This window comes from Camponotus vicinus, unplaced genomic scaffold (genome assembly GCF_025532165.1).
Source record: "Camponotus vicinus isolate PSW18456_S1 unplaced genomic scaffold, iyCamVici1.0 SCAF_11, whole genome shotgun sequence".
NCBI lineage: Eukaryota > Metazoa > Arthropoda > Insecta > Hymenoptera > Formicidae > Camponotus > Camponotus vicinus.
The window spans coordinates 9236392-9248532 of record NW_028141947.1 but is presented as its reverse complement, the minus strand read 5'-3'; the positions used below and the strand labels follow the sequence as shown (position 1 = coordinate 9248532).

The following is a 12141-nucleotide window of genomic DNA, read 5'->3' as shown; positions in this document are numbered from 1 at the left end:
AGTAATATTTTTCGCGACGATGGGCAAACTAAAAATAAACTTTTGCACGAGACGATGCGTCGCATCGCGCGAGCTAACGCAGTCACGCGCTTTATCCACGCGGGACGTATATTTTTTTTACGCTCAAACAATCCAATATATCCCAAGTGAAAGCCGCGAAAAAACATCAGTAACGATATCTAAAAAAATATATAAATCATTTAGCAATGAGGAAACGCGATGCATTGATCGATTGTGAGAATTTGCGATTAATCACTGTACAATATATAATCTTGCTAAAACTTTGAGAGAAAAAAAGGAAAAATCTATTAGATTATTCTATTATCATTCTATATGTAATTTCTATAGCTATATTTATATGATCTATACTTTGCATGGAAAATGATTATTATTATTTTTATATACATAGATGACGAATTTTATGAAAATTTATTAGAGATAATTTTTAATTTCTTTTTTTTTAGAAATATATATATTAGTTATACTATTCGACATTATTTTCCATTAATGAAAGTCTATAATTGATTTTACATGATAGATGCACATGTTTATCATGAAAAAGAGACTTGAGAAAGAAAACATTTATAAATTTTATTATAAACATTGAAGCTTTGTGATTATAAAAATTACCGGAGATAATTATATATTACATTTTTCGATTAATTCAATTTCGGAAATTATATGAATGTTTTCTTGTCTATATCTTATATAATCATTTTTATTTTGACTATAAATATATGATGAAGATAAAATTTTATTTTTTAAAATACTTTTTTCAAAGTTGCAAACTTTATTCAAAATCTCGCAGAAAATTTATTTTAAGTGATCAATACGCTGATATTCGTGCTACGATGTTAGATTTGCGAAGATTGTGAAACAATCTGTCTCACCTTCCTTCAGCTTCACACCCGACACATTCGGTAACTGCACCATCTTCTTTTTTACTACTATTAAATCGTAAGAGCGATGAAGGAGAGGAAATATTCTCGATCACGATTACCTAATCTTCTTTGCGATTGCAACGTTTAATCAAAATCGAATATACAATGATTCGACTATCGAATTGCAGTCGAGATATGTCGATGCACAATTAATGATTCGGCTCAGAAAAGCACTTGTTGCTTCTCTTGCGACACGAGAGTCACTGAAAGTTTGGCCTCCGTCAAGAAACTGGTATCATTCCCTCGCGCATTCATGACGTCATTTTATCGGATGATATACCGATCTAGCTATTTCGGTGGCACCGGTACGCGTACACGCACTACGCAAACTCGCACATGTGTCACGCGAATTATCTGAAGCGCGCGCCTCGGTGCCATCTGCGATCGATATGGCAGCTCATTAGTGGTAATAGCTCATCAACTACAGGAAAAGGAATTGGCTCGGATCATTTTAACGCGACATTTTCTTTCCATATTTAAAGTGGCAGATAACTGTCAAGTTCTTAGAAAGAAATATATAGAAAATATAATTGATACGCAAGAGAGAAAGAGAGAAAATAGAAAATGAAAGCAGAGATTACGAGTGACTCAAATTTCCGTATGCGTTAGTTGAAATAATTTTTCTATTTTATTCTCTTGTTTTCTCACATTTTTTACATATCTGATGCATTTTACGACTCTTTTTTTATTACGAAGAAAAATACCTAAGAGCGAGTCACTTTTTGATTTATAAAAAATACGATCGAGTTTAAAGCTGAGCTCAGTAACTTTAAAATCGAGAGTACTATAGCGCTATTGGAACTTTGATTCATCCTAACTTTCTACAAATATTGTATATTTTTCAATGATATATTTGATATTTTTCTTTCATTTTTCACGAGTCGCATATACCAAAAGACGGTCGGAAGGCTTTAACTTGGCATTTCATCATCTCTGATGATATGTATTTGATGTGGAAGCACACATGTTTCACGAGAAGACGATAAGATCAGACTCGTTCTTCAAACACACCCGGAAATAGAACCGGATCGAGTTTTCTCAATCGTATATACAGTCTTCCGTACGTCATGACATTTCGTAAAGATCAACGCATTTCTCGTCTCGCGACGTAAGATATTGTCGTCTAAAATCAGAATTTAAAATAGCAATATCCATTTCCTGTACCTCCGGGAAGGCACAAATTTATCGTGGCGATCGCGCACAGACGTGAATAAACATTTCCCTTAAATCCATAATGTAAGCACGATTATTTCCGTCACTTACCGGCGCGTCTTCATTTATAGCAGATATAAACAGTGTATGTTGATGTCTCGCGTATAATTTGAATCGATTGCGTTTTACGTGTCATGCGAGCTGGAAAATTGCCGATTGCTATTCGGAATTATCGAATTTTACGTGAACCTCTAGCCATATTAATCACTAAACGATAACATTTTCTTTCTATAACTCAAAATATATATTTTAAAATATTCCTAATATTTTGAAAGTTATCCAGCATTGAATAAAAAAATACATGATATGTTTTATATGGATAAAAATAATACAGAATGATATAGAGAAATTCACGGAAACATATAATGAAGCAGAGAGATGGTTGCGTCGATATCATAAAAACGATATAAAAGATAGTATATATCCGCATGATATTGTGGTCGTATTTTTTCGATTACGTTGACTGTCACCCCGATATGGTGAAGTATACTTCTGAAAGAGATGTCACGTCCCTCGAAGCCCGTAATTCACCCGGTATTTACGATCTCAGGCTTTGTTTGAGAGTAACGCGTCACTGTAAGATCGATTGCGACCGAAATGGACCCTTTGTTATACTGCTGTAATACGATCTCTTCAAATAAGAATGAATTCGCGCACCGAATTTCACGGATGTACGAGTTCACGTACACCGGAAAAGAAATCTTTTAAGCGAAACGATCTACCATCCTTTAATCCCTTATTCACGTAAAGCCATACAACTTGAATAACTTTAATGCAGGATATTCAGGAGGAGCTTTCGATCACGAAAAACCAATTTTTCATCGAGAGCTCCTGAATATAAGCTTCTCAATACTTAAAGTAAGAAGAGAGAAAAACGGATGGATTATACTCAAGAAAGCGAGCGAAAGCTCATTAAAAAAGAATCACGTTCGGATTAGTCTTTCGGGAGAAATAATTTCCGAATGAATGAATGAAGGGTGGATGAAAAATGTAACGTAACATTAACGTATATAATGTTAAAAATTGAACGAATATATACGAACGGAAACTAAGTTTGCAATATAATCTCAATGGTTTGCGAATACGGTACATTGAATAGTGTTGCTCAATGTACCGTTTGCATTGGATTCAGCACGGATCTCATACGCCTACCTTCCAATTTCCCGTTGTTGACGAGGAGGGAATTGTTCGACTTCCTGGACGAATTTCGCGACATTTGGCTGTGACTTGGACTGCTATCTGTACTCTTTTTCTCTAGCACATCGTAACAGCTGTATGATGTATGGGTGACTGTTAACATTGGATGCACGCTTCCTGAATCGTCCATATGATTGCGTGAAAGACAAAAAAACAAACAGCATGATCGATCGGTTTCGTAAATTGACCTTTTTTCTATACGAAGCAGGATCTCCCCGTCGTGCTTTGAAAGATTCATTAGTTGAATATTCATTACTCGATAGTTCGTACATCTAATGTACTCGGTGAAATTATACTCTGAAAATATTTAGAGGTGAAAATTGTACGTGCATAAAATTTATTCAAGTATATCTAAAAGAATACAAATTATTTTATGCTATTTTATGCTAAATTAATTTGTTAAAAAATCACAAACCGATATTTACAATCAAAGCGACTTTATTTTATCGAATAATACCGTCAGCGTTTACGGGAATCTTGATTAAAAGTTCCTTCAGGTCAGTTCAATTGTTATTCACTCGCCATTTCGAAGCGAACAATGGCATTCATTTATATGTAATAAAATAAAAAAAAATTTAAGCCGTCAGAGATCTAATTGTTTTGCCTGTTACTGACCTATTTTATCTTATCGAAAAGGAGTATATACGTTTATAATAAAAAGTTTTGCGTACGTAGAAGAAAAAATATTCGTATTAAAATGATATCACTCTTTTGTATTTATTACGTGTGATTTTCCCCAATAATATATTATTTGTTTCCCCAATAATATATTATTTGTTTCATAAAACTTTTATATGTATATCATTTAATTCTGATTGTTTACCGAAAGATTTTTAGCCAGCATTTTGCGAACAATAATGCTAATAATATTATAGCTTACTTTCCTCTTAAAAGGATTCTTTCGCATTATTATACCTTAATGAACTGACATAATTAAACTATCATGAAAATTAATTAACCGTCAGTAAAATAATTGCACAAAATATATTTTACCGGTTCGCGTCTTGGAGACTTCGCTCTCCGTTCTGTGGTGACCCAGTGCTTGCAATTTTTCCGTAATTCCATGTATTTTATCAGCCAACGTAGATCCACTGTGGGTCTCCGCGGAAGTTCCGCCGGGTACGCCGGTGCTATTAACATTACTGCTGGAAGTCGTGTGTGACGTAATTGCGGCACAGGCGGTTGTTGAGGAGAGCACAGCCATCTCCTGGGAAGCAACAAACGCGGATAATACGCGGCTTTTAATTCTTGGCGCACTCGTTTACGCGAGTATCTCTTCGGACCGCTTTTTATGCTAAAAGCGTGCTCGCACAAGGCGACACTCTTTTTCCGTCCCAACGTAATACTATTGCGTCCACAATGGTCGCCTCGTACTAAGACTAGCACTACTTCGTTACAAACTCTTTTTTTTTCGCATCCAAAATTTGTGCTCGCGGCCACTTAGAGTTACTCACAGCAATAAACGAGACACCTTTATTCGTAATAGTGATAACACTGCAATTTTTATCAATATAAAATGCAATATCATACTTTAAAAGCTTTGCCGTCCACTCCACGCGAGTCTTTCTTGACGAATGAAAGGAAAAGGTGTCGACACAATTCATCTGGTGTATCAATCTCCAGGTACGAATTCAGGAATTTACGGAAACCCTCGTAATCGATGTCCTGAAACAGCAAATGTAAAGGATTTCTTGAGAAAAAGAGAAATTTAATATGCTAAATTATAAGGTATAAAATATTTGTGAAATATTTTATTTATATACACAAATTATAAAGTTAAAGTAAAATCATATTCTGAATCTACTTTGACGTTTCATTATTTTAATTATCGATATCATACAGATTTGTCTGACAAAACTGATACATTGAATATATTGTATAACTTGATATATTTTTAATCGTATCTTTAAAAAAAAAAATGGTTTTATTCGGATATATGACAAATATATCAATATCATTAGGAATAATTGATTAAAAATTAAATGGGTCAACGATCAAATTTCTATGTAGCTTCTTCTCTCTTTTATAGTCGATAGTCGTAATAATAAAAAGTAATTTCGTCACGAAATTTACACAAAAGAAAAGCCGCCGTTAATTAATCTGATACACGGAAGCTATCTCTCTCTCGCATGTTCATTTCGATTTTGTCCGATTCAAGTGAATTTCATTGAATGGGAGATTAAAGTCCAACGAAACGTGTCGCTTTTGCCGACACAATGAATCCGCAAGGTGCGCATTTCGCAAATTGACCGATTACAATTACATCCGGTAACGTATATTTAGATTCCGCATGTTCTCGATGGATCGATAGTATTTAATGCAATTAATTATGCTCTGTTGATTGCTATTCATGGAATTCATTTCGCGTGCTTGAGCCGTGTCTCTTAAATGAAAAGCCTTTCCACGAAAACTATTCGAGGTTTTCGAATAACGTTTGCCGAATACATTCGCCAAAGTGTAAAGCTATGCAAATAATTTCTAAAAGGATAAAACTTGTCTTCACACAAAGATTTGCCTTAAAACTAAGCGACAATAATTGAACTATAAATAATATAAAATAGTTTCTCTGTTATCGAATATTTCTTTTGCGAATACAGAATACATGTCAAATGTACCTAAAAGAAGCAATATTAAGATATCGAATTTAGATAACGTTTAATTTTATTAAATGAGAATTCTGAACGTATTTATTGAACAGAACGCAAATCAATTATCTTTATAATAACTATCGTTATTGTCTATCGATACGTGAACGTAATTATTGAATTGGAAAAGTAAGTCAATTATCTTTATATATAATTATCATCATCTAAAATATATAATAATTGATTATATAATATTTGAATAAATATAACTAATGGATGTACCTATTCCAATTCGTGATGAAAATAATTAAAACTGCAAAATATAAAAATACAAATTGTCATAATTACGAATTATACATATTACAAATATTATAACGAAGAAATTAGAATTTGTATTCTTAAATAAATTTAATCGTACGCGTATTCATGAAAATCATAAAATAATTATACTAATAAATCTCGATATAAACCATTTTAAAATTATACAATAATTAACAAAAATATAGTCACATCAAATAAGTATATTTAAAATTGGAAATATTTTCGCACAGCTCACTTTAATTAAAGTGGTAGTTAATTAAAAGCAGATAATATTCTCATTGCAGGTGGAAAATTAGATAATATGATATTACGACATTGCATGTAACACTCATTAAAATCCAATTTGTACAAAGACCAAATTTGCGCGCATCTTTGTGCAAACTTTTTGAACTTGACAAAAAGTTGGCCGATTCCGAAAACATGAACTAAGCTCATTCGGCCGAATCTGCATAGATATTGGTTCTATCAACCGCAAACAAGTACGCGTCCGCCTCTTAGCTAAAATTCATTTGGCATTGAAGCGTGCTTCACCTTGTAGAATCCAATTGGGATAGTAACATGAGCGGAAACATGATTCGATACGGGAGCAGGAGCAGCTGATTTTGCAGTTTATACTATTTAATTAATTTTTTTCTCTTGCTCCTAAAAATAATCTACCTTTTAGATATTCAAAATATTGAAAAATTTACATATATAAAAGCATTTACATATTGTGTTTAAAATTTTAAAAGAAGTTAAAATATGTAAGAATTCAGCTACAACCACAAAAAAATTTAATATATAATTCAGATACAATTTGACATAATGAATAAATGAAGAAGGATCAAAAGCATAAAAAATATAAAATCTTTTTGATAAACTTGGGTGTTGATTATTATAACTCTTTCATATGTACAGTTATATAAATATAAAAAATATAAAAATTAATAACAAATGATAAAAAATGGTAAAACATAAAAGTAAATAATAAATTAGATTTCTTGACATCTGTATAAAAAAAAAGAGTTAAAATTTTATTCAGTGAAATAGCTTACTAATTTAAAAATATACCAGACAAGATATCAGCTTAATTAAAGCATTTCATGTTTTAAAGAGCACATTTTACAATGTGTAATCGTTAAAATTTTTAATTAATTTTTAATTTTTTTAATTAGAGTAGAAAGCAAAATGAGCAGTTTCATCGAAAATGAGATTTGTGAAACGCTAACCTAGTTTCGAGTTTTATTTGAGTAGGTTTGAGAGAGTTCTACTGTGACATTTATCGATACTCTTGACCAAGGACATAGGGCGTCGCCTTTTACCTTTTTTGCTCTGTTAAACCTGCGCTATGAGCAATAAAGTCACAAAGCAAAGGATGGTTGCAGAAGGTGCGGTTTATGCTACATCGTTAAAAATAAATTTGCAGCAATTGCGAATATATTTGACGATATAAAAATAATATCAATTATCAAGTTTGATTTAAAATTTTATTTCGTTTTATTAAGTTATTTTTGTTTCTCTCTCTTATGAAATAATAAGATTTTTATCTAATAATGTAAAAAATATTTATATCCTTCGATTAATAAGTTGAAGTTAATTGAGAAAACTGTAAATAATTATTATTAAGGTGTTGTTATATTTAAAACAATCTTGCCTCGTGATAAGTCATTCTTCCGTTCTAATTTGCAAGATCATTGTAGCGCTTGTGACATTGTGTGGTAAATTAAATGGAAATTCTTCGACCTTATACTTTGAACTAAGTTTTATAAGTAGAGTCAAGTAACTTCGAAAAGGCTTTGATTTTCTTTTAGAAACGACTGATTCACATGATTTACAAGGTTTAATGAATAATAAAAAAATTAATTCACATTTAGAATAAAAGCTTGCAGATGTATTTATTTACTTTAATAAATCTTATAGATTTACGTTTAATTGGAAACATAGCAAATGACAATATATAAAACATAGACCTAAAGACAGAATAACTATAAGATCAATGTCATAAATTATGTTTTATAAAAAATAATTATAGTTATAATTAGGAAAAATTTTAGCGTAACCATATCTTCTTTCACGCCAAATATGTTTGTTCTATCATTTCAAGTTCTAACATGACATTACAAATTCTAATTAGCAACTAGATAAATATCTGCAATCTTTTTCTTTCTTTTGTTAGATTTCTTTGAGCGACATTTCTTTATTGATAAGATGCCAACGATAGATTTTAATATGATTTATATCACGCACGGAATTTTCCTATGTCGGCGAAATATCTGGATTTACTACTGAGCCTTTAACATGCGTCTGTTGGCGGTAATCCTATTTTATGCTTCAATCCCGTAGCTATAGCGCATATGTTCAATAAATTCAATTATCGATATACTGCAATTCAAATGATTTAGTTGCAATTTATTTTAGTTTGAATTTAACTAACCGAGATTTCATATCTTTATATCTTATAGTTTAATTATATATAAATTTATCATTTACTGATTTTAATTTAATAAGCTGCTATTTATAAATATGAAATTTGAAACAAATCAACTTTTAAAACTGGAGCATTGTATGACTGTTGCTCTTTCTATTCCAGTTTTGAAAGTCATAGTTCGGAATTAAGATTGATAGTGAATCAAGATAATTCATGTATTATACATATGTGCAGTTTAAATACAAATGTATATATATGACATACAATGTATATATATGACTTGGATATATAAATTTTTCACACAATTAATAATAATATTAAATTTCAAAATATATTAATATGTCTAGATAATATATACGTATATATATACATAACTTGTTTCTATAAATATGTATATAAAATCAATAATTATAATTATCGATAAGTGTGAGAGATATTTAAGTGTAAAAAACCACGTTTTTCTTACATAAATATAAATAATATAACAAATGCGCGAGTACCAAACTGATAGAATTCGTATTGCTTTGGAGAATATTACGGTATATCGAGGACACGCTTCACATTTACACAATTGCATAACAAATCATTTTATGAAATAGAGCACATCCGCTAAGCAAGGGAATATTCACATGAATGGCACAGGAGGCGGCCATTAAGCTTTAGGGATAGAGTGAAGGATGGAGAGGGCGAAATTCGAAGGGAGGGAAACGAGGTCATCCTGAATGGTCACGTAAGGGAGCGGTGGTGACGTCAGTGCAGCAGTGATGTCATTGTGAGAACGTCATAATTCTGCGGGGAAAAATAGGTCGCAGAGGAACGCAGGGGGTGAGAGCGAGAAAGAAACAATCTCGACGATCCTCCCGTTTATTCGATATTGACGAATATATGTCCTCGAGTAAAAAGATGTTTTTTTATTTTGTAGATTTATTTTTTGAGATTTTAATATATATGATTGTTTTTTTTATATAATTTAGAATACAATATTAATTCAGATATTATACTCTTATATTTTACTTAAATGTATTTGACTTTAGTGAAGTTTTCGAGTTTATTATCATGAATTATTATCATATTTAATATTGAGAATGCAGAAAAAAGGAAAACTTTCTTAAAATTGTCATTAAAAGAATATCCACTTCTTTCAAATGTACCCAAGAATAAGTGAAAAACTTTTCAAAAAATTTTAAGAAATTACCATAAAATTAAAAAAAAAGAAAAATGTGTCATTCACAACATAATATCGCATGATATCGAAAGGAGGAAAGATGCATCGAATTATATTTTTCTCGCTTTCACCATTTGCTAAAAAGTATATAGGTACAATAAAAGAGAAAGAAAACAAAATGATACATTTGACTTTATACAGCCATGATGCTTAATATAAAAACGTATCGGTGTATTTATCGACGTCACGGTAATTTTTCAAATCCACAACACCGTAAAAATCAATCGATTACATGAATAATTTATAAAATGGCATTTGCGTATACTTTGATCATGTTCAAACATGAGAGTATCGACGGGTTTTATTTATGTCGGACCGAGCTATGCAATAAAAATAAACATGCCACTAACGAAAATGCGAAAGCGAATATGCCGCAGCGGCTTTGAACGTTTGGAAATCGCAAATACCGCAACTGTATCTTCCCCAAGATCAAAAATAGCAATTGACCCCGATCGCGATCAAGTCTATGTCGTATTGCGGATAGATGAGCGACGACACTACATCACTTATGGCCCGTCATCATTCGCTCCATCGTCGTTTATATCAATCCGGGTTAATCAAGCACTGGGTTAATCAAATGGATTTTATAGCTTCACATCATAAATATATTATTTTGTCTTTTATTCGAGTAGTACTAATATGTTTAAAGCATCGTTATTGAACTTATCTTGTTATATAATGTTAAAGCAGATATATAATGTATTACAATTAGTTATATACAATTTCTCAAATAATGACAAGTTTAGAGCTTTAGAATTTTTATACGAACGATAAGATTTAAATATAATTCCTCCAAAGAGAATTTTACAAGCAAAATAATTATCTTGTGTGTGTGCGAGGAAAATATTATTCTTTATTAACCCATAAAGGTCTTTATTATCGTGCGAAAAATAGGTTATCATCATTGATTATACATCTTTGATGCGTGTAGTAAAATAAGCTGAATCTTTATAATTATTCTCTTGATTGCGTTCAAAGGAGATCTTTTCATCTGGCATGTGTGAACGGTACTTAAGAGCAACCCAACACGCTCGCGTATATACTGTGATCGTAATCATTGAACAGGGGATGGGCCACAATGTAAACAAGTTAGGCATCAAGAATAGCTCAATTGTTCATATACCTGGTTATAAGAAGACCTAAAGGCTGCTCTCGAGGCGGGGTGACTTCAATTAAAAGCTCTTACGGCGCGGACCCACACCCTGCTCAAACATAATAAACTTCTCACCCTCACCTCTTTGTACAATCTTTGCGACTACAATATATCACATTACACACATTTTTTTGCGCACTTTGCTGCGCTTTATGTATACATGGCGTTCTTTATGCGGTTTATAAATGACCGCATACTGTAAGTCGTAGTGCTCGATATATATCTATTTCCGGCGCAAACGAGCATATGTATACAGGGTTTACCAAAAGTGTGGAAACCCCTTAATATTTCGAAAAATACGCATTTTTAAAAAAAATGTTTCATACAAAAGTTATAGGGTTTTATGTGGCGCATTACACAGCAACATTATTATGACCTCGAATAGCGTTGTCAAGGTTATGTGAAGGTTACCTCCAACTTTTTAAATGGGACACCCTATATGCTTTTGCATATTCTTGTAGCTTATCTCGAGAGCTTTCCAAAACACTATAATTAAGTTGGTTTTCATTAAGTACTTTCCGAGTTATGAGGCTTGAAATCATTTCTTAATTTTACATAAACCGTAAAATATCTTGTAAAATATTCATTTTTCGATTATCTTACCTTAATACTTTTATGTACAAAATAATGAGAGGAATCAATTGGTGTAAAGAAAACACATAATTGTTTCGAAAAAAAATGTAATTGTTAATTGCAAATTACATATTTTTTTTTAAAAACAACTATGTTTTTTCTTTACACCAATTGATTCCTCTCATTATTTTGTACATAAAAGTATTAAGGTAAGATAATCGAAAAATGAATATTTTACTAGATATTTTACGGTTTATGTAAAATTAAGAAATGATTTCAAGCCTCATAACTCGGAAAGTACTTAATGAAAACTAACTTAATTATAGTGTTTTGGAAAGCTCTCGAGATAAGCTACAAGAATATGCAAAAGCATATAGGGTGTCCCATTTAAAAAGTTGGAGGTGACCTTCACATAACCTTGACAACGCTATTCGAGGTCATAATAATGTTGCTGTGTAATGCGCCACATAAAACCCTATAACTTTTGTATGAAACATTTTTTTTTAAAATGCGTATTTTTCGAAATA

The 12141-nt window shown here is 31.6% G+C and overlaps 1 protein-coding gene across 4 annotated transcripts in view; it reads right to left on the bottom strand.

The window, feature by feature from the left end:
* Positions 1-12141, bottom strand: part of Dgk (diacyl glycerol kinase 1) — an 87785-nt gene that overhangs the window by 12239 nt on the left and 63405 nt on the right. For 2 of the 4 annotated variants that reach the window (XM_083081118.1, XM_083081121.1), the window contains 3 exons: positions 4881-5015; positions 4344-4557; positions 3306-3467 (listed from right to left, as the gene is read on the bottom strand). In XM_083081118.1, coding sequence (XP_082937244.1) covers positions 3306-3467; positions 4344-4557; positions 4881-5015 — 511 coding nt within the window. Of the gene's footprint in view, positions 1-3305; positions 3468-4343; positions 4558-4880; positions 5016-11011; positions 11091-12141 lie in introns of all 4 variants that reach the window. The other 2 variants (XM_083081120.1, XM_083081119.1) reach the window with 2 other exon arrangements.